At 44.0% G+C, this 24,146-nt stretch overlaps 1 protein-coding gene across 1 annotated transcript; it reads left to right on the top strand.

Moving 5' to 3' along the window:
- The first annotated feature begins 6,905 nt into the window (after nt 1–6,905).
- Nucleotides 6,906–20,144, top strand: kiaa0895l. Its single transcript, XM_066713880.1, has 7 exons — nt 6,906–7,046; nt 10,743–11,428; nt 12,713–12,856; nt 13,264–13,396; nt 13,941–14,246; nt 16,638–16,735; nt 16,904–20,144. The coding sequence occupies exons 2-7, from the start codon at nt 10,781–10,783 to the stop codon at nt 17,063–17,065; spliced, it is 1,491 nt and encodes a 496-aa protein (XP_066569977.1). The 5' UTR covers nt 6,906–7,046; nt 10,743–10,780; the 3' UTR covers nt 17,066–20,144.
- Nucleotides 20,145–24,146: the final 4,002 nt, after the last annotated feature.

Raw genomic sequence — 24,146 nt, 5'->3', positions numbered from 1 at the left:
ATTGCTTCTGTGGACAGGTGTCTTTTATACAGGTAACGAGCTGAGATTAGGAGCACTCCCTTTAAGAGAGTGCTCCTAATCTCAGCTCGTTACCTGTATAAAAGACACCTGGGAGCCAGAAATCTTGCTGATTGATAGGGGATCAAATACTTATTTCCCTCATTAACATGCAAATCAATTTATAACTTTTTTGAAATGCGTTTTTCTGGATTTTTTTGTTGTTATTCTGTCTCTCACTGTTAAAATACACCTACCATTAAAATTATAGACTGATCATTTCTTTGTCAGTGGGCAAATGTACAAAATCAGCAGGGGATCAAATACTTTTTTCCCTCACTGTAAGTGCTGTCAAGATGTAAGGTCACAGTCAAGGGCTACAGGAAAAGGAGCAAGGAGGAAAACAATCAAGAACGCGAGAAGCATAATAAATACTGTGAAGTGCTATCTAGCAGGGATAGAGGACTAATATTACAAGTACTGTCGGAAAAGATGCGTCTTGAGTAAGCGCCGGAATGAGGTCAAGGACTCTGCTGTTTTGACTTCGGTGGGCAGGTCGTTCCACCATTTAGGGGCCAGGGATGAGAAGGAGCGGATCTGGAGGAAGGAGAGTGGAGAGGAGGTAGAGTTAGTCTTCTGGCACTGGAGGAGCACAGTGGTCTGGAGGGGATGTATGGAGAGACGAGTGACTGAAGGTAGCTTGGTGCAGTGTGGTCGAGACAGCGGTAGGTGAGGGTCAAAGTCTTGAACTGAATGCGTGCTGGTATCGGGAGCCAGTGGATGGAGCAGAGCCGTGGAGTAGCGTGTGCGAATCGTGGCAGAGAGCATACCAGACGAGCCACAGAGTTCTGGATGAGCTGGAGCGGCAGGTAGTAGATGCAGGCAGGCCGGCCAGGAGGGAGTTGCAGTAGTCCAGGCAGGAGAGGACCAGTGACTGGATGAGTAGTGGAGTTGAGTAGTCAGTGAGGAAGGGACGGATCCGGCGTATGTTGCTCAGGAAGAATCTACAGGTGCGTGTCAGCGTGGTGATGTGCTGGGTGTAGGAGAGCGCAGGATCGAGGGTGACTCCTAGATTTTTAGCGGAAGAAGAAGAAGGAGAGAGTGTGGTGGATTCCAAGGGGAGGAATGAGGTCAGCACAGGGTGAGGAAGAGTGGGGGAAAAAGAGGAGATCCGATTTGGAGAGGTTGAGCTTGAGGTGGTGTGAGTACATCCAGGCGGAAATAGAAGACAAGCAGGAAGAGATGCAAGGGGGCATGAGAGGGTCAGAAGAGGGAAAAGACAGGAAGATCTGGGCATCATCAGCGTAGAAGTGGTAGGAGAAACCATGGGAAGCAATGAGGGAGCCCAGGGAGCGAGTGTAGAGAGAGAACAGGAGCGGGCCCAGGACGGAGCCTTGGGGAACACCTGTGAGGAGAGGTTGGGGGGTGGATGAGGAGCCTTGCCATGTCACTTGGTAGGACCGGTCACTGAGGTAGGAGGAGAACCAGGTGAGAGCAGTCCCAGAGATTCTAAGATCAGCGAGGCAGGAGAGGAGGATGGAGTGATCGACTGTGTGAAATGCTGCGGAGAGGTCAAGGAGGATGATGACTAAGGAGAGGGAGGCCGCCCGAGCACAGCTGAGGGAGTCAGTGACTGCAAGGAGAGCCATCTCAGTGGAGTGAGCTGTGCAGAAGCCGGATTGCAGAGGATCAAGGAGTGAGTGTTGGGACAGAAAGTCAGAGAGCTGACTGTGGACCGCCCGCTCGAGAGTCTTGGAGAGGAAGGGGAGTAGGGAGACAGGGCGGTAGTTCTGAGGAGAAGTGGCAACAAGGGTTGGTTTCTTGAGCAGTGGGATGACGGCAGCTTGTTTAAATGCAGAGGGGAAACAGCCAGAGAGGAGTGAGGAGTTGAGGAGGGAGGAGATGAAGGGGAGAAGATCAGGAGTGGTTGCTTGGAAGAGACGAGAAGGGAGAGGGTCCAGGGCACACATTGTGGGTTTGTGACGTAGGAGGAGAGCAGAAACTTCAGCATCTGAGAGATAAAGACGTCATGGTTGTTTTTTTATAAATCAGAATTGTATAAACTTTGTTACTGTGTAATTACCAAAGTGCATTTGCTGTAGAATCCTTGCTGTGTCAGGATTCTTCTGGGCCATTTCATCATAGATCATACAGTAATTTTTTTTTTTATCTGTACATTACACACAATAACTAATGGGGTGGTTCATGTAAAGAAACACAGTCCATATCTGAAATCCTGGCAAATACCTGTCATAGTTCTGAGGGGTTTTCTTTTTTTATGCACACATCTATATTTCATCACACTTGAAAGTCTCAAGTATAAAATAATGATGATGTGACTTGAGTTCTTTTCTGTGACTAATTTTCAGTGAGGGTTTTTCCGGGCATTAGCTCTCAAAGGCAGCAATTTAGACAAAAGTGTATAAAACTTTCCTGAGGAGGTCAAGATGAAGGCTCCTACAGAAAAGGCATTCAAATGCCTTTTAGCAGTTTATATTCCTTTCAAACACCACTTCCTGTCTCCTTATCTGAATCTGTATTCACTCTATTACTGTCACAAAACTTGTGTAAAGTGTGTAATGGCCTTATTTATTTGTGACCTGATATGTTTATTGTCATGTATCTGAAGATGTCTGTTTTCTGTGGAGAGGAAAGCATAAGCAGGGCAATAATGGCCTAAAGTCAAGATAAAAAAAACAACAATCCAGTATTGAACACTGTAAATAAATGTACAATGTTTGCACCTTCTAGAGCCCAGCGGCATTTCAAAAAGAAAACGAGGATAATATACTTCTCTCACAACACTAGGAGCAAAACAAACTATGTTTTTTGTATTCCTCAATGCTTCAAATGACCTAAAAATCTTGTAGGGAGAATAATACATCATCAGGATTTGTTATTATTATTATTATTATTATTATTAGTGGTCCGACAGTGGCGATGATAGAGAGAGATGGATTTGCTGACGAACACGTCTTTACAATGAGCCGTACAGACACACATCAGCATCCTCCTTACATAACCTTCCATCCCATCCACTCTCCCTTTCCTGGCCTTTTCAGTTAATAGGCACGGACGCGGGGCTTGAGCCCGGCAAATTACTTGATGCATTCTGAAAATATCTCCCTGCTCACGAGGTCTGGAGAGAAGGGAAAATCACACACTCTTTACTCCTTTACATCTTGAAAGCGAGGGAATGGCTGGGGTTGCCTTGAAGGCAGTGCACTACACAGGATGAACTGAAGTGAAGAGCCCAGAGCAGGAGTTATATTTTTCAAGTCAGGAATATGTTGTTTTTGATAATTCTTATTGAGGTGCTTCTCATTTTTTGTGGGATTTCTGTTCGTGGCTGATTCCCTGGGCTGAGGGCAATGATACCGTTATGTAATTCTGTGTTTTATATCTGAAACCTACACTGTAACACACAGCTCTGCCATGTTAAATTGCACAGCCGTTGGCAAAGAGATAGGATAGCAGACCGAATGCCAAGCACAAAACCGAACAGGCACTAACACACAACACCATGACCAGACCCAGAACGTCAGCTATAGACATGTTCAGAGTGAGGAAGTGATGGGTTGTGTTGCAGTGCTGACGTAGCTCATATAAAATTGGGATATTTTTGCTGCAACTCAACAAGTTTACTGTAGTCTCAAGGTTATAGTCCACTATAACAATTAATAACACAAAATCACAAAAAGCAGTTTTACAGTTTTTCTCGATTGCTTGAGCACATTTGTCCAAACAGAATTCACCTTTTCAAAACAATTAACACACAGCCCAAACTGAAACAAGTTGGCCAAAATGACACATTTCATTTGCAAAATGCAGTACGACTCTCAAAACATTAAATACTTAATTAAACTACCTCCATCAAAATGCACAACTTGTGATCTAATGAAAAGGTATTTCAATCATTCATTACATAATAGCCCAATACATACTAAATACAACTATCAATATACCCTAACATGGTTAACCTACTTTTACATGTCTGTGCCATTTGTTTATAATTATAATATGTACCATAAAAGTAAACATGTTATCAGAGCATGCGCTGTATTCCTTTATCCTAAAATGATTTTACCAAAGATTATCAGTGCAGAAAGAATGTCACTCAAGAGCAGGAATATCCAGAACCAACAGGCTATATTTGGAAAAGGAGAGTATGGTGCGAGACATTGCATCACCATTCCTGGGTGGGCTGGAAATCATTCAGTACCCAGATGGGAGAGGTGGAAACAACATTGTCCCATATGATGAAGAAGCAGGACATGTCAGGTCTCACCAGCCCTCTCGTCTGGTGGAACCACTCTCTGGTGCATCAAGAACTGTGAGGAGACGTTCTGTATCTTATGGGCCAGTTGTAGGGATGTGGTAAAGAACCCCACCACTGGAGAGAGCAGCACACATGGTGATGTGTGCACCCCTTTGCACATTCACAGTGGCCCTCTTACCAGTGGGGTTCGTCCATTTACATTTACGTTACATTTGAAAGGTTGAAGGCAGCTTCACTCACATAAATTGCAGTCATGTATGTGGAGTTGCGTTGCCCAGCCTCTCTCATGGAAAAGCCATAATTGACAAAATGAACAATAATTGTGGCACAAATGTAATCTGAAACATTAGCTCTTTGTATTCCCCTTTGAGCTACTCCACCACCACACATCTGATACCCTCTTCCTTTATGGGCAGCTCTACCTCTCCCTTGTCCTTGCTCTTGTGCATGTACTTGTCCTTGTCCTTGCCCTCGCCCTCAGCCTCTTACTTGGTTCATCCTTCCTTGCAAACAGCTCAAATGTGAGCTCTTTTATGCATGAATAAGGACTGCTTGCTGAATGAACAATTGTGCAAAGAAGTTTTGCACACGTGCAGAAGAGGTTCACATTCATGGGTAATTTGTAGTAGATGTGACCAAATATTTAATTTTGTTTGACATGATTTACTCAACTGAGTTTTGTGTCTTTTGTAAAGAGTTGTGTTTACTGTTTTGCAAAACTGTGCTTAACATTTGCATTATGTGTGAAAGCAATGAGAAATTACTTAGTGTTTTGCAAAAATGAATACTGTTTTGCTCATTAGGCTAGAATGGAGATCAAGCTGACCCCAGTTTAATTAAAAGTGTATTAGCCATCAAGAAAAGCTGTAATAGAAGATGCAATGAGAAAAATATGAAATGTTCACCTTAAATGAATCCTTTAAATCTAGTTCACGTATCTTTCGAATTCAATAATTGAATGAAACTGTTCCTCAAAGGGTGAAAGGAATTTTTCTCTCCTATATATTACTACAATCCTTGCATAGAGGTTTGGATCCCATTAAGCAAAGGGAGAAAAACCTGTAAGAGGATTGTATGTTTATACCACTATATCATTAACAACATTTCAGTTTTCCCAAATCATCAACAGGACTAGCATTTTAAAAGCCAAACACTTTCCACACCCAAAATGTTGTGCAACAGGTATAAAATGAAATAATAGCAGTTTGTGTTTTGGAAAACCATGCCCTGTGTTTTTAGACGAAGAGTTTGTGTTTCTGTCGGAGTTGGTGTCTGAGTTGTTTAGTTTACTGATGCCTCATTAAAATGAAAACAAAACACCGAGCACAAAGGGTGGAGTTTTCTCTTTTCACTACCTCTTTCTGATTGGTGATAACTTCTGTTTTTCTTTTGTTCTCGTTTTTTGTCTTTTTTGTTTGCAGGTTTAATTTCACCGCATGCGTGCCTCATTCCTAAACTGGTATGTATGATTTGTTTTATTAGTGTTTGCATGTTTGTTTTTAACTATTATTATTTATTTTTTAATTGGCAGACGCCCTTATCCAGGACGACTTACAACATATAAGCGCATGAATTCATGTAGTGTGATATGCGTCATATTCAGATGCCTGGTAAATTGGGATCACTTTCTCAACCCTGTTCAATTTCTGTGATATAACATGAATTAACATGAATATTGAGTATTGAGTATATTACCTGTGTTTCCACAAAGCTATGTAAAAAGAAAAAGGAACTGTGAAATATTTGTCGCTTAATTTTAATCTTTAAATGAGTAATCCCGAATGAATACCTCAGGAGCATAATAGATAATTATGTGGTAGCAGTATTTCTTACTCCTCGCGTTTCACAAGGATGTGTTGGGGGTTTTCCTGTGCAGGGAGAGGACACCGGGAGACACATTCAGCGCGCATGTATTTAATTGTGCAGATTGACTGTCTCTGTGAGGTCAGCCGCGTGTGGGATGCAATTCATCCAATTTCCATCACGTCTGTGACAAGGGGCGCCGTTTCCATGGAGATGGGATGTTTAACCCCATCAGCATCAGCAGGCATCCTGACATTTCGTTTCTTTCTTCCTTCGTTCTTTCGCAAGTGAATTTTAACCACAATCCCAGGTACAATATACAGTGGAAATGCAGTTTCTGAATCTTAAACTTACGAACCTTGTAATAATGGATTTGTGCATGCATATTGTTGTATTTATTATTTTGTATAGAAATCAAATCTAATACAATGTAAAAATTAAGTAATAAGACGTATACTGTAGTTATGTATACTGTTATTTTATATTATTACGTATGTTTCTACAATTGAATAAAAAAATAAAAAAGCTACCCGTTCAATGTAACCCCAGCGGGCCACAGTAATGCAAGCGCTGTCAATATTATGGTTCTGCTGAGGAGGCGGGGTGGTTCAGGGGTGGAGCTGTGCAACACAGAGGTCGCCTTCGTGTAGCGTAGAGTTCCGCAGTTCTCCCCGGTCTGCGCTGCTCCGCCGATCCCATTGGTGGGGTCTGCAGATCTGCGCAGAACGACGCAATTCTGCGCAACCAGAACGCTTAGAGTCACCCGCAGCGGCTGCCGGGGGCGGGGCTTGTGCGCGCAGGGGGCGGGGCGAGCGGCGGTGTGAGATCCGTCAGCTCGCCGGGGTGTCCGGCCGCGTCCTGCCTGCATCAGCGGCTGTTCCCCCGGATCCCTCCAGCCGCCGCCTCCGCCGCCCTGCGAAACACGCCATGCAGTAGAAAACACAGCGGATCCGCAAACCACAGCCAGGTAAGTTGTGTATGTTCCCCCTTCTGAAACGAAGGCAGGAATTAAAACCCCTGCGTCGGTGCTGCCTATTCAGCTAATGCATCTCCCGGCGAGCGCTAGTAGCAAATCTAATGACCACATGTTGCTTTGTGTTGGACTGGGTCGTGTGATTCGGCTTTCTAAGTTGTTGGACCGGTTTCATTTTAAACTGCGACAGATCCGCTGTATCACGGAAGCAGCGAGCCGGCGCGTTACAGCCGAGCCACAGAGCAGAGCTAGCGGCGGCGGCGAGGCCTGGGGTTGCGGTGCCTCTGTCGGACGTGCGGGTCGAGACGGAGCTGACAGACAAAGCCGGGCTGCCCTGCCGCTCACACACGGCGCTGTACAGCCGACTGCAATGGCCGGACGGCGGTTCTCCACTGACAGTAACCGTCCATAACAAAGCTGCTGCTCTGCGGCGCAAACGCGGTGGCGGTGCGGCCGGTGAGGAACAAGTACGATAGATAACGGTCTCACTTCCCAAGGCGTCCTTTCTGTCACAGCCCCGCCCGACCCCTCTGCCTGCGTCCCGACCCAAAACCAGCTTAAATCGGAGCAGCTGACTCAGTTCAAATAGCCGGGCAGTCCCTCCAGAGGAAGGACTGGGGGGATCGGGTTGTCTTTGGTCTTCTGTCTTGCTGTACTTTGGGTTTTGGAAAGCATTGTTTTATTGATGTCGAGGGAGGAGCGTTAACTATACTATGTAATGCTGCTGTACAGGAGGATAGGCGCTTGCCATTCTCTATATAAAACACAACAGGAAAAATAATGAGGCAGGGGTTGGTAGAGGTAGATGAAGGAGGCGTTGTTTGCTCCATCAGTTGAGATATAGGTGACATTCAGACAAACCCAAATACGCAATGACTGTAGAGCAGCGGAAGAATAGAGAATGAAGTGGTTTTAAGATAGTATTTGTATTGCACCTCGCAGGAAGTCCGTGTAACATATATTGGCTAGATAACCATACACTTACTCAATGGCATCCCTGTAGTTTGTTGGAAAGGTAAAATTATATTAAATGCATTGTTCTTTCTATTTCATTGGTACATCATGTACTGCAGCCCGTGTTTCAAACTTGTGCAGGGGTCTGTGTGCTCCTCTGTTGCTAACATGGATACAGAATGCTTTGTCTGTTTAGCAACTTTCATTAATTTAAAAATAAAATGTAATGCATGGCTATTTGAGTGGATCGGAACTGTTATAGTGTTATCCATGGAGTACTATACATACTAATATGGTGTTCAGGCTCACAATACTGTAAAACTGCAAACTATTTGGAATGACAATGTATCATCATCAGTGTATCAGGACTGGGTTAGAAACACAAAGGGAAGTGAAGTGACTGGTATTTTAATGACTCAAGGGTTATTCACCATCTTATTATCTAGGGTAGTTTGAGCTTTCCTCTTTATGGTCTATACCCTACAATGCTAAACTGAGCCTCCTTTATGACCTCAGAAGAATGGCATCTTTGCAGGGACTGGTGGGGGTCTCTCAGTCTTGTCTTGAGACAGCTATCACGTGAAAACACAAATACAGCTCATGCACTGTGGGTTAACCTTTTCCTTCCTGCAGACTGCAAGGAGTCTGCCCAGAATGTAAATCGGCTTTTCACTAGTAAAAGTAAAGACAAAATGCTATGCGTCTATTTGTATATACTGTATATGTTTTGTCTATAAACTATAATTTGTCTTGTATGTATGCTTTTACAAACCAGAATGTGAGTTCTGTCATTTTAAACTGAGGAACTTCACTTGAATCTCACTTAGCTATTCAAATTAGCATCAGCATATGAATTGCCCCAGTATTGTCACAGCAAACTATAATATAAGTCTTCTCTTATTTAGGTTAAGAACATAAAAAAACAACTATGAATTGCAATCTTTCCTATGCCATTATTGATTTAGCTGTTTTTAAAGTGGTTTGAGATTCATTTCTCAGAGGCTTGTGTAAGGTTGTGTTACACACTAACTGTTGTGTTACACTCTCCTGCAGTGGCCCCATCAAATGTTGTTGCATTTGTACTTTTTGTAGATTCCTTTGTGAAACGTATGTTTTGCGTTCGGCTAGTGATGCTTTAGCTTCTTTCTAGTGCTGCAGGCACCCAGACTTAAGTAAGATCTTTAGTTTTAAAGCCTGATCCACTTGCAAATGCACAATAGGTTCTAATAAAGGTACCAGGCCATATGTTTTGGACAGTGCTGGAACTGGAGGAGTTTAGCGGCCGAGATTGCAGACCGACCATCCCTGGTGATCTGCGTTCCTCACTTCCTCTGAGGACTGCCAAGGGAGTTGAGGTCACGTCTGCAGTCAGAGCCGCCTCCTCTCCTCTGTAACTGATGAGTGTGTGGAGGGGGGGTCCCACTGTGTTGTGAGAGCACTGCTCCTCCGATTGGTCAGAGCCCAGCAGCCTCAATCACAGCTCCCAATCATACTTTGGATCAGCCAGCCTCTTGCCTCACTGTTCATCTCTGCTGCATATCCTGTCTCTCTTTCTCTGCTATTTCTTTTTTTTTTCTTCCTACAAAATGTCCAGTTGAAATGGACTGGACAGAGATTGCATTAATGGTGCAATTGTTCCCCGTTACACTGTGAAAGGGCATAGCAGATGACATGGGAAAATGTGGTAATCTTTCTTTAAAGTCTTCCCAGTATTAAAAGGTCACTTTTAAATGAACAACACAAAAGAGGGAAACAAAGCATGTGATTCATGCATAGATTGACAGGAACCACAGAAGTGCAGTCTTCATAAAGATGGAGGGCAAAATAAATACACGGCAACAAACAAGGTCCACAACAGATCCTGGTTTGGTACTTCATATTTAGTTTTCATTAGAAAGAGTGAAGTCTGTTATTGTAAATCAGTTTAGTAAAGGTAATAAAAGTTTGCAGTGACTGAGAATGAGTCATTATTCCATGAAATGATCCCAGTGCACAGTTTTGTTTTAAGCCAAGTTTGTGGCTTTCTGAGGTTCATGTGTGTTGTATGTGTCATTGTGTGACAAAGCACTGCCTAGAAAGTGGTACTGAAAGCCCTGCCATCTCTGGTTTCCATCAAAAACAGGTCCTGCAGTTGTTTCAAGCAAAAAATAACAAAGCACAATGGGTAAATACAAACAAAACCCCCCAAATAAATAAACAAACTCAATCAGACTTATAGAACATTTGCTGTGATTTCTTCTCTTGATACTGTTGAGGTGATGAGGTACTTGAGGAAAGTATTGCAGAATGAATGCTGATGTTTAAAACCTGGCCATCAGTGGCAGTCTGCCAGCCTGTGTGTGGTCTTTCTCCTGCATAATCAGCTAACAGGATCACAAGCCCCCCTTGGAGCGTGACACAACCTTGTGAAAGTGTCCCAAATTACATCACTTCTGTGGACTCCCTCCCATGTACTCCCTGCCAAGAACAGGTTGACCAGGATTGATGCCTACCAGCAGTTCAATTTGTTAACTTGATCCTGGCACACAGGAGAACGACCACAGAGCATTAACCCCAGTCGTGTGTTGTCGGGTCTATTTTTGGCTCCAGTATAGGTGTTTTTTCAAGTTGTGGGCAATTGTTTACTTAAGTTTTTCCTGTACTGTATTTATTTTCCTGTAACTAACTAGTTTAGTGTTGCCTGTATTGCTGATGGCAGTGCACCTCTAAGCGATGTGTGTGTCTGTGTCTGCTCAGGTGGCTTGTCGTGGGGGGAGAGTGGCCAGGCTGCCGTGATGGTGCTGGACCCTGGCGGGGGCTTGGTGGAGAGAGCGGCAGGAAGGGGTACCCTGTCCGCAGAGCGGCCGGGTACCAGCAAGAGAGAGACGCCACGCAACGGCATGAGGCCCCATCCTTGGTCTGCCTCGGCATCCTTCAGCAATTCCAAAGGGATGGTGGGCTCCCGGGGGGCTGGTGGGGAGGAAGGGAAGGCAGCGGGGGCGGAGGTCAAGCGCCCCATGAGCCTGGAAGTGAAGCAACCGAAGGAGGAGAAGAAGGGGCCAAGCTGGCGGAGTGGCCGTGCGCCGGGGCCCCCCTCCCGCAGCCTCACCAGCCCAGTGTTCACCAGCCATGGCAGCTGGATGCGGCGCAGTGAGAGCACTATTGCCATGAACGGGGGGCTGGGGGGTGGCCGGGGGCATATGAGACCAGCCACCTCTCTCCCCCATATCGCCCGTGGGGGGGCCACGCCACTGGCTGCCTCCCCCTCAGGGCCCCGGGGGACCTGCCTGCTCGTGGCCCTACGCCCCATCAACATTGACCGTGAGAGGGATACCTTCTTCAGATCGGATTTCCAGTACGATCCCCAGTTTGAGTACACAGAGCCCCAGCCCACCAGTGTGCTGGAGAAGTACTGCGAAGGTTCGGGACAGTTTCTATCACAGGTGTGTATTGATACCAGGGCGGTCTTCGTCTGAAGTGCATCTGAATTCAAATGGTGTTGCGCCCTTCTAAATGCAACTACTATTGCACAGTGTAATTCAGGCTTATGATTCTCAGTTGGACCCACCAATTGACTCCTCTATATGATTTGTTACTAATTTGAGGTATTCAGATTTCTCAACTAACAACAGACTAAGTCATCTTTCCTGCAATTCAGAATGTAAGGTTCTACAAAGAGTCTTGCCATATTCATGGAATTTTCCCATAGTGCTTCTCTCAAAAATATCAGTAGTAGAACCTTAGAGCCACAGATACACAAGTGCAGGTTACCAAATAAGGCAGTGTTTGGTGTTGTGTCAGATATATATTATATCTATGTCAAAGCTGCTTACTTTATGTACAATAGCAGTGCTCTGTTCTCCTGTTTTATTAGGAGGGCTGGAATGGGGGGTGGCCATCCAGGCATGTGGCCTTACAAATTCTTGCTGATAGGCAAATTTCACAAAGACCTCTCTGTGTTTCTCTAGTGGGATGGCACAGAGACGCAGCTTCAGCAAAGTGTTGTAGCAAATGGCGCACACGAGCCAAGAGTGACAGCTGGGACAAGAAAAACAAAACCAATACAAATCATCGAGGCAAATGATACTTACTGATGTAAATATGCCAACGATCAGCTGCAGGAAAAGAGAACCCAAATCAGCATGTGGACACGTCTGCACCTGAAACAGTAGAGTCACTAAGACACATTTGCACAGTGTGATTCCTAAGGTCATATATTTTTTTTTAACGTTGGCGTCCCAATATTTTTCCTCTACAATTTTACTACAATTCCACCAGTGGTTCATCTACTTTCAGATCGTAATTCCTCTAATGATGTCAGCCTTTAATTATGACCCTTCACTAATAATACACTGTGGTGTAGCCCAGGTGGAAATCACAATGCCCCACTCTTCCACAAGGCTGGTATTTATTTCCCAATCAAGTGAATATCAAATAAAAGCTCAACCTCAATTGCTAAAAAAAAGTCATACTATAACCTAGGTAACGTTGACAAGATAATATCCTGTCTGTAATAATATGTCCTTTTGTTATAATCAACTGTGCGTAAGAAATGGTTTTCTTTGAACAAATGGGGGACTTAAGGATATTCCCCTCGTACTTGATTGGTGTGTCAGTTCCTTTATTAGATACTGACTTGTGTGGATATGTACTGTTTATTAAACCATCCCTGTGCTGTTTTAGTGTACTGACCATTGTGTGGCTGCTGCCTGTCCTGTCCTGTCCAGGCCGTGCGGATCATGCAGTGCGTCCTGAGGAAGTACGGCTCCTATGAGAGTTTCGAAGTGGCCACTGGGGGCAGCATCCTTCCCAAGAGCCGTGTCTGGGCATCCGTGCGCAAGTACCTGCAGAAGGAGCGCTGTGTGGGGGAGGTAAAGACATTGCCTTTAGATCGAAAAATTAGTCACTGACATTTGTAATCACTGGAATTGTCTGGGATTGAATGCCTGCAAGCTACAAACGCAAGTCTGACATTTGTTGGAGCTGTGCTTTCCTCCCAGCTGGATCTAACATGATGGATTCAAATCACGTAGTGCAGTGTTCTTCCAATGCATAATTAATTAAGCAGGTTCCACATGTCTCTCTGAATCATCACTTTTATTAGAACTAGCAAAGGGGTTCAAGTGAGTAGTTACCTGAACTGATCCATTCCAGAATCACTTGCCGATGCCGAGTCATGATATGTCTGATTCTAAACATCTGAAACACCTGATAAAAGGAGAAAGGCGCAGTGATGCAACAGCTGTCAGAGTTTGTGTCTGTGTGTGTGTCCCGGCAGGTGGTGGTGCGCCTGTCGGAGGAGCTGCTGTCCCAGGCTGTGATGATGGTGGAGAGCTGCCGGCCGACCCTCACCATCAACTTGGCCGGGGCGCGCCAGCACTGGCTGGAGGGCATGCTGCGCCACGAAATTGGTATTGTCCATTTACCCGCCTGCCACAGTTGTATAAAAAACTAAAGAAAACAAATTGAAAATAGAATTATTTCCATACGCCTCCATTTCCCTTTTGGATTACGTCTCCTATTTTGCTTGCATTTTCTTTCTGCTTCTCAGACCTGTTTTTGAATGCTTGACAGATAATGGGTCTCTTTGCAAACAGCCCTTAGAACATCCCTGGAGAATGACAGTGTAGTTGGTACCCTCCCACAGTGCTGCCCTGCTCGTGTCTTAAAGGGTCACCCTCTCAGAAGGCAGCGTAATAATTGAATTGAAACAAAATAGTGTTTTGGCAATTCCCAATCATGTATTATAAAGGTTTATTGATAAGTTATAGATTGAATTATTAATGGTTCCTAACTGTTTTATAAACTATTTACCAATTATTTATTAACGACACAGTAATATAAAGTGTTACCGAAAATCTTTGAGTAAATTCTAGGTTGTGATGGGCTGACCAGAAAATGTACCAGTGTAGCCCAGCTCTTGTCTTACGCTCCTCTGCTTGTGTCCTCTACAAGGGACGCACTACATCCGAGGGGTGAACAATGGCCGCCAGCCCTGGCACAGTGCAGCTGGGCGCAAGCAGTTTGGGCTGAAGCCTGCCAACCCCACGGAGGAGGGCCTGGCCAGCCTGCACAGCGTGCTGTTCCGCAAAAACCCGTTCCTGTGGCGCGCCGCCCTGCTCTACTTCACGGTCTACCACGCCGGACACATGAGCTTCAGCCAGCTCTTCCACAGCATTGGGCAGTTCGTCCAGGACCCCGCTGTACGCTGGGAGTACTGCGTGAGGGCCAAGAGGGGCCAGACCGACACCTCCCGCCCAGGTGAGCTGCCTTCCAGGATCACACTGCCTGATACTGCCTGACACAGACAGATCTCACCCGGGCAATAAACACAGAATTATGTCCCCAAAGGGAGAAGTAATGGCCTCACTTCTCTCTTAGGGATGTATGTGGAATGAGAGGGGAACAAATTTCCATTGCCACACAGCAATATTCCCTCAGGCAAATTTCTCTCCTCATTAATATTTCACTATCAGAAGTCTGTCTGTATGTTATGCCCTCAGGTTCCTCTTTTAAGCTATTAAAAATACAGACTGTGTGATTAACTGGTGCTTTCAAAATCATACATTGAAGGTGAATGTCGATCTAGCACTAACCAAACACAAGGCTAACGAAAACGTGTCCTGTAGTAGTTTGTTTTTCAGGAGCTGCTGTGATTAAGGAAGATTAATAACAAATTCATCACACTGGAAAATTCTGAGCCGCAGTTAAAATATTTAAAAATATATATACAGTTAGGTCCATAAATATTTGGACAGTGACATAATTGTCATCATTTTGGCTCTGTGTGCCACCACAATGGATTTGAAAGGAAACAATCAAGATGTGCTTTAAGTGTAGACTTTCATCTTTAATTCGAGGGTAGCTACATCCAAATTGGTTGAACGGTGTAGGAATTACACCCATTTGTATATGTGTTCCCCCCAATTTTAGTGTCTCAAAAGTATTTGGACAAACTAACATAATCATGAATTAAATTGTGAGTTTCAATACTTGGTTGCAAATCCTTTGCAGTCAATGACTGCCTGAAGTCTGGAGCCCATAGACATCACCAGATGCTGGGTTTCTTCCATGGAACTGTCTAGTTCCTGTTTGTTCTTGGGGCATTTTGCCTTAGAAATCAAAACAAACCAATCAGAGAGATAGCAAAAACATTAGGTGTGGCCAAATCAACTATTTGGTACATTGTTAAAAAGAAAGAACGCACTGATGAGCTCAGGAACACCAAAAGGCCCGGAAGACCACGGAAAAACAACTGTGGTGGATGACAGAACAATTCTTTCCCTGGTGAAGAAAAAAAACCTTCACCACAGTTGGCCAGATCAAGAACACCCTCCAGGAGGTAGACATATCTGTGTCAAAGTCAACAATCAAGAGAAGACTTCACCAGAGTAAATACAGAGAGTTTACCACCAGATGTAGACAGGAAACAGGAAGACCAGATTAGAGTTTGCCAAAAAAACATCTGAAGAACCCTGTACAGTTCTGGAACAACATCCTATGGACAGATGAGACGAAGGGCAACTTGTACCAGAATGATGGGAAGTGAAGAGTATGGAGAAGGGAACGAACTGCTCATGAGCCGAAGCAGACCACCTCATCTGTGAAGCATGTTATGGCATGGGCATGTATGACTGCCAGGGGAACTGGTTCACTTGTATTTATTGATGATGTGACTGCTGACAAAAGCAGCAGGATGAATTGTGAAGTGTTTAGGGCTATATGATCTGCCCAAAATCCACCAAATGCTCAAAAACTCATTGGACGGTGCTTCACAGTGCAGATGGACAATGACCTGAAGCATACTGCGAAAGCAACCCAAGACTTTTTTAAGGTGAAGTGGAATGTTCTGCAATGGCCAAGTCAATCACCTGACCTGAATCCAATTGAGCAGCATTTCACTTGCTGAAGGCAAAACTGAAGGCCAAACGCGCCAAGAACAAGCAGGAACTAAAGACAGCTGGCAGAGCAGGCCTGGCAGAGCATCACCAGGGAAGAAACCCAGCATCTGGTGATGTCTGTGGGCTCCAGACTTCAGGCAGTCATTGACTGCAATGGATTTGCAACCAAGTATTGAAACTCACAATTTAATTCATGATTGTTATGTTTGTCCAAATACTTTTGAGCCCCTACAATTAAGGGGACCACATATAAAAATGGGTGAAAGGTGTAGGAGTTACACCCAATTTGGATGTAGCTACCCTCAAATTAAACATGAAAGTCTACACTTTCAAATCCATTGTGGTGGCATACAGAGCCAAAATGATGACAATTGTGTCACTGTCCAAATATTTTTGGACCTATCTGTATATCTCTACAACTGAAGAGAATAGTAAAATATACTGTGTGTCTGAAGGTACTTTCATTGATCAAATTTAGCTCATTTGGGAAAAGCAGAATGGTATGTCTAAATGGTATCCTGAATAATCGCTATACATAGATTTTTGTTGGGGTAGGTGGTAATATAGGGGCTGTACTGAAGTTACCTAAAGGACTGATTATTTAAAGTCTGTGTCATGACAGATAGTTATGGGCTGGTAGCAACCCACCAAACAAATAAGTGTAGGTCACAGGAGTTAAGAAATGAAGGTACTTTTTCAGAGCCCATGTAGTGACTCAGTGTATAGACTACCAGCCTATCTCTGTCTACAGGATGCTTCAGTAAGGACCAGGTGTATCTGGACGGCGTGCTGAGGATCCTACGCCATCGGAGGAACATTGACTTCAAAATGCTGGCCTCTCTGGGCAAGGTGAGTAGCAGCTAGCAGTGGTCATTGGTCATAGGTCTACAATTGGAGACTCTTAGCTTCCTTGCAATCAGTCTACTGAGTTTCTGCCTTGCTGTGGGTTACATGCATTAGAAAGGTGGGTTTCCATCCTCTGTGTCACTCTCTGTGTCTTGGGCCTGTGTCTTGCAGGTGTCATATGAGGACGTGGAGCACTTAAGAAAGTTCGCAGTCCTGGAGAGGACCCGCATCCCTCACTTCATGGAAGACCAGGAGCGATACCTCCAGCAGCTGGATCACATCATCACCATCAACGAGCTGGATGACGAGGAGCTGAGACAGCTCATACCATAGAGGAGCCCAGCCCTGCTGCCACTCTGCTACCACCTTGCCACCCTGCAACACGCGCAGCCAATGCCACCTGGCCCTCACTGCTAGGTTTCAAAACGAGAGAATCCAAAATGAAACCAAACGCAGCCTTTGCCAAAGTAATTATGCTGCTCCACTGGGAGATTTCCAATGTCCACCTTGAGTTTTCACCTGCTTTTGAAAACTAAATACGTATTTATCAATGACTGTTTGTATTTATTTGTATTGTTTTTAATGACAATGAAAACAAGAATCCAGAAATATGAAATTGAGGATTTGCCTTATTTTGTAGCTGCTTTGATTTGAGAATGCTTACAAGAGCATGGTGGTGTGAAAAACAAGAAATTGACAGAGATTGCCCCCATGGTCCAGTATAATTACCTTGGCTACTCTTCTTGCTTTATTTTATTTTTTCATTGATTTTGAATGTAAGAGAAAACACACACAGACTCATCCAGATCAGATGAGTCATTGCTGCAGTGTGGCCCTGGCCTCAGTTTAAGGGACTTCATGCCTTAACCCTTTGAGGAAAGTTTCTGAGGGAAAGAAAAAGCATATCTTCTTAACTTTTGCCAAACCACTGCTTTACAGCTATTAGAGCTCAGCTGATTGGTTCCTCTCAATGCCCTGAAGAATCCATTGAAGTGGCAAGCAGGTAGCTGCAACTGGAAGCATCTTCATCGAGAAACTCCCATTGTGGACTGTGGAAACCATTAAGATTCCTCAGAGAGCTTGTTCTGAGGTGGTCCTTTTTTTTAAAGCCCATAAACAATACATAAAAGGTGAAATGTGTACAGCCTTGTTTTAAACAGATGTTAAGTACCTCAGATGATTTAAGTTGAGCTCTAATTTAAATATATACCTCTTGTTGTTTGGTTACAGTAAGCATACTGTGCCTTTTTAGTGTTTAGAGAATGACCCTTTTTATTTTTTTATTTTGTAAATGTCATCATTTGGCTTCACAAGCAATATTATACTTTGATTGTTTTTTGTTTTTTCTTGTAAGTCAGGGGAAAAGACAAATCTGGCAATTGTAGCATATCGAGATGTACAATTCCGATCAAGGCTTAATTGGCAGGCCAGGTTATAACTGGTTCTGTTGGAGCTCAATCCTCCAGGGTTTGCAGGAAGTTGTTCTGGCCAGGTTGAGAAGTAGATTAGCTTGGGTGGCACAATCACTTGCCATTGCAGTGATTGTCACCTTAGTATGGCGACTGAGTTAGAAATTGCATGTTTTCACTGAGGGGAAAATATTCTAAATGGCTTGACCAGCAGGTAACACTTAGTTGGGGATGGTGTTGCAAAATTATTAGAGATATTATGGATTGATGGATGGACCTCAAATGGAAACTGGAGGAGAACTGGAGGGAAGGCATTTTAATGATAGTATTTCATTTTTTTCCCCTTCAAGGGACTAAAGAAAATGTAGTTTGTGATAGAAAGAAGAAAAGTCTTAAAACCCAGGGGTCTTAAATGGTGTCTTGGGATGCTTGAATTGTGCTCTCTTAACCTATACTTGACAGAACCATGGACAGTGTTTCTAAAACATAAGCCTATCTTGCAGACATATGGGAATGGCATGGATGTCAACTTATTCTAGTGTTTATATGTGGATTAGTAATTATATCAAATGGTGCAGGAAAAAAAACAACCTCTAAGAACATCTAAGACAAGATAATGACTGGAAACAATAGCTCTTGTCCTGGAGTTGCTGTTTTTGTTTTAGGTCAACCTTAAGTCATCTTTGGCCTTGGCCCACTTTGGGCCTTCACATCTTCAATTAAGTACATGGAGAGATCATGTGCATCACAAATATCAGCACTCCTGCAGGCCTCAGTGACCAGAGTGGGCTGCCCTCAAAAATAGATTTTTGCAGTAAGGAGAGATTGGACCACAGAGCAGAGAAGTGCAGCTTATACAAAGGAGTGCATTACACAGAAACTTTTAACAAATACTATTATTATTTGGAGATTTATGCAGCTGTTATTCCTTACTGTGGCGGTAATAGGAGTACATTTCCATTTGTGCACGACTAAGCACATTCTGATATAGGGGTAGCTTCACACAAAGACTGGGAGAGAGAGAGTGTGAAGAAGTGTATAGGACGGGCAGACTTAATACATGTTGACTCTTTAAGAATGGTTTCCCTTCCTCAAAAATATATCGATCGCATTTCATATCAAAGGCTGAGGGTCAGTTGGAGATGGGCAGCAGTTTTTATCACAAGGATAGTTGCTTCCCTGGTGCTCTCAATTGCACTGTTTCACATCACGTAAAGAGAGATTCAGTGCGTTTACTGGCAACCTCGGAGATCAACAGTGTTTTGTTTCTTTGTTTTTGCTTTCTGTGAAGTTACTCTAGTGCTACTGAGCTGCACATGCATTTTTGCCAGAGTTTGCCTGTGTTGCCTAATCCATATGTAAACGTGTCTGTTTGGAGTAGGACTGTGAAGTTAATTGGAGAGGGTGACGTTAAACTAAGGAGGACCACTTTATCTGGGCACCTGTAAACAAAGAGATACGTTTATGTGGTAGCAGTAGAGAAAATATACAAGCTATACTCTCTCTCTCTCTCTTTTTTTACACAGGAAATTCACTGTTTTTGCTGGAGTTTATTTCTGGGGACAATTTGGTAACAACAGGGCCCAGTGTAGCTCTTTAATTAAAACAAAAAAACTTAGTAGTATAATTTGCACATCAAACATGCTGAAACAATCAACATATTCCAAAGGACAATAGGCAGACGATTAAATTCTCCAGTAAAAAATAAAACTACTGTGGGGGAAGAAAAAAAATCCCTTCAAAATAGGGGTTACTGTGCCTGTCAGGTGTAGAGAAACAGAGATCGTGGGAGGAGTGCCTAGTCTTAAAGACAGGCTCTGTGTGAGCTTGTGAGTAGTATTTAAAATTTGTAATGAAAAAAATGATATATACATGTATGTATATCACTGTAACAAAGTGAGTCTGTCGAGACTGAACTGTAGATAACAACACCTTGTATTTTTTTGCACGACTATGTACTTTTAATTTCTTTGTATTTATTATAAAGCCACTGTAAACCTGAATTTATGTATGTGCCTTTTATTTGCATGTGCTGGTGTGAGCGTCTGGGCAGAAACAATACTGTCGATCGCTAGAGGACGAGGAATTTCAGACGCATTCTGCTTCACCTCTGACGTCACCTGACGGGAGATTATACCCTATGCAGCTACATGTATAGGGACAATAGAAAAAATGACAACTGTTTACAATGTACTTTGATAAGCTTTAGGCCTATCCTTCGTTTAATGAAGGCTGCCATGCTTTGATATATGGTTGGAGGAATATTATGCTTGTCCTACTGCAGTATAGTTTCTGACGCAGCTAGAGAATTTTTTCTTTTCAGCCTCGTTCTGATTGCTGGGCACCAGAGTCTTCCAGAGAAACCAGGACTGAGCAGAGAGAAATGTTTTAAACACTATCGTGGTAGGTGAAACAATATGATGTTCCCTAATCTTCATGTCAGAAGCTGCTACAAGAAAATTCTATCCCTGGTCATGCAAAGCCACCTTAAATTTGTTTTTATTATGATTATGTTTTTAATTTAATTACATTTTTTGGGCTGAGATCTGAACAACAAAAAATGTGTTCAAATAGTGAAAGTGAACATGTTCTCTACAACTCTACTTGGCACTCAGTTTTGCTCAGCTTTTGATGAAACTTGCTATTCTGTGTGGATCCCGAGGACCAAGCTGGCTCTACCCCATCAGACAGCAGCAATGGAGCTAAGATGTTATTACGGCTGCAGTCAACAGGTGGCATGTGTGGCATTTTGTTTTCACAGGTAGATACTTTGACTCTCTACAAAAACCCTTTTCCTACAAGGAAGATAAGGGCCTCTGGTCATTACTATAAAACTCCTTCTACCTGGAGAGTGAAATCAAACAGTTAGATTTGTTTATAATTTATTTTTTTATTGTGAAATATGAGGAATTGTGGCAAGAAAAGGCTTCCCATCACTTTTTGGGATCCCATGCATTGTATCTTGAGTGTCCTACCTGTATCTGCAAGTAAGTCTGTATTCAGTGATTTATGCCAGTGGCTGGAGGTTTTCTTTCGATCTTCTTGCTGCAGAGACCATCCGTGGGAGTACATTGTATTGGACAGTTTCATGTGATTTTGACTTTTGGATAGTTTTTAAAGAATACTTTTTATTTGTGGGCAGTTTTTAATGACTTTTTCGTTATCTTTTTGACTTTTAATTAAACATGTTCCCCTTCGTTTTGTCTCCCATGTTGTGGGCTTAAGCTGTGGACCCCTGATACAGCATGGTGTTTATTGTGGTGTATAGTAATGGACAGGAGGTTTGGTGGAGACTGAGTCCCAGTGCTCATATTAATCATTAGATGGCATGGTCGAACAGAAGCTAATTATAGTGATTGCCAAATGTACTACTTCCACCCCTCCCATTACCACAGCATTGCAGGTCTGGCAACATTAAGTCAAACAAAGGTTAAAACTTCACTTCCTGTACAGATGCTCTGTGACAGGCAGCACAGACTATAGCTGTACGTGCATTTGTGAAGCTGTGCATGTATGCGTTTCATTTTTTTCTTCTCAAATACATCTATATTGGGTATATACATGGAGATGGAAGAGTATATAGCTCACTCAGTGTGTTTGTGTACATAAAGAGAAAGCGATAAGCGTTGGTATACACACAGATGTGGATAAAAGTACTATTACTATTGGATAACCATCTATGATTGGAAGGAAACCAGACAGATCATCGTTTTATTATTTTATTTTTTATTTGTATTTAAAAAAAATGTAAATTGAACCATTTTATCCATACTGTGAAGCAAAGCAATAAGACATCACGTGACTGTAACGAGGGGTTTGAAAGCGGCTGGCACTGTGTGCGCACTCCGTCTGACACAAACAACCGGTCTGAGCGCCGAGTGTCCTTGTGCTCCAAGACCCCGTTCACACTTGAGATTGGGCCGGCCTACCTCATATGTGAACGGGGTCATAGATTTAGGCCGGCCCTGTGCCGGGTCAAAACTAGTCCCGCTTTTCGACCCGGACTAACGCGGCCGAACTGTGACTGTGACGGTGACGGTGACGCGCCGGTGGAAAGCGTCAGCGTGTGACGCAACTCAAGCCCCGCCCCCAGAGAATAAACTCAATAAACGCGGGCAGCGACACAGCTGCACTGCAGGACAGTGTTGTCTCTTGTTTCAATGTCAGATCGATCTGTAGCCTTAAATGTACTGATCCATTTCTCTAGCTCACATCTTTATATATATTATACAAGTCTAGGCTAAGTAATGAGTTCAAACTACTCGGTCGATTAAAATAAAAGTGTGTAGCTGGTAAACTTGCTATTGTTTGTTCTTGTACTAAGTAAGATTGAAGTCTGAAATTTAACAGCATGCATTTTACACGTGGAAATTGCATTGTGACATTGTGAACGGGACCATAACTTTATTAATTATCCGAATTTTGCATTAAAACAATTTTAATCGAAGCAGGTTTCCATTCAAATCAGTGCATTTTAATACGAGACTAGTTGTTTACTATGCAATCCGAAATGCGATTATTTTGAGCTGAGCTGTACAATCTCAAATGCCGGCGTTAGAGGAGACAACTGGGCCGATGCAGAAATGAAAGCGCGGTTTACAATGAGGATGAAGATGAAGTTTAAACAGAAAGCGCAGGAACTGCAGCGCTGCTGTGATGTGACCACAGACGCGTCACAGAGGCTGCTTCCATGCACACGATTTACTGTGATTTAATGCAGATGTGCTAATAGAGGTGCTTCGCTTTCGGGTGGATTGTAACAGCACTTTTAGACTTGCAGAACCAAAGACAGACATTTGAAAAGGGAAATATATGAATTGGATTCCCAATTGAACCAGCACATTTTTAATTATTTTAGAAAGCTTCGGCTGCAAAGGGTTAAGATTACTTTCAAATAAAATATCGTTTAGGCCGCCTTTTCGCCCGCATATGTGACGCACTGAGGCTCCTAAACCCGCAAGTGTGAATGGGGTGTCTGAAAAAAGCCAGCCTACATGTGAGGCGGCCCAGGGCCGGCCTAATAAGTGTGAACGGGGTCCAAGTGGCAGCTGAGGGCCCCTCGGGGCAAAGCAGATGCAGCCGACTCTCCTGCTCTGATGAGAAGGAAGGAGGATGGAAAGCCATCAGCTCTACAGGCCTGTACACATGGAACGGAGACAGCACTCTTGGGATGAACCCACGGTGAGGCTAGATGGTAACCGTGGACCTGTCTCCCATGAAACAGGCCCATGAAGGCTGTACAGACATGCGTCTCCCTCACACATTTGGCAGATACAATCGCCTTCGTCTTCAGCGACACTAACTTGAGGTCAGCTGATTGCCATGGTTCAGATGGAGCGTTGGAAAGCACGTCCAGCACGACATCAAGGCTCCATGCGGGCAGTGAAAGGATGTGAGGAAGCCACAGCCTGCATGCTACTTTCACAAATTGTGAGGCCAGGAAAAGGGTCCCGCGTCCGGCACTCCACCGTGGCTGGCGGGGAGCCCGTGCGCTGTGGCGCATTAGTGACCAATAAGTCAGCCACCACTACCTCCCAGCCAGGTTGGCCACGTAGAGGGCCGACAGGCTTGCAGTGTTGCACAGGCGCGCTGCTTGGGCTACAGGCCTTATGGAGAAGGGTTTCAGTGACCTGAACTGTCCGTTGGGGCAGGACAGGTCCTGGGGCTCTCCAGACAAGCTGGGGAAAGGAGACTAGTGCCGTTATCATAGTTGATCTGATGAAACTCAGTTGATCCTGCTTCTCTGGCTCCCTGTGTCCTGGCAAAGGGGATGTCGCCGGGTGGTCCCAAGAGAACTGCAGCTCCGCCAGGAGGTTTGGCAGTAGCAGGAGCCGAAACTCTGGAGCCACTGAAGCCCTGCCATCACTCTGGGAAGAGGACGGCCCAGAGATGTGGAGGCGATGGCGTCTGGATTGAGGCGGGGGTCCTCGTGTGCTCTCCGCCTGTGGTCAGGTCCAGACACACATGTCCATCCGCGTGAGGAAGCGTGCGGTGGCCACACATGG

The sequence above is a fragment of the Amia ocellicauda genome, chromosome 9 (genome assembly GCF_036373705.1).
Source record: "Amia ocellicauda isolate fAmiCal2 chromosome 9, fAmiCal2.hap1, whole genome shotgun sequence".
Lineage (NCBI taxonomy): Eukaryota > Metazoa > Chordata > Actinopteri > Amiiformes > Amiidae > Amia > Amia ocellicauda.
This window is presented reverse-complemented; position numbering and strand designations above follow the sequence as displayed.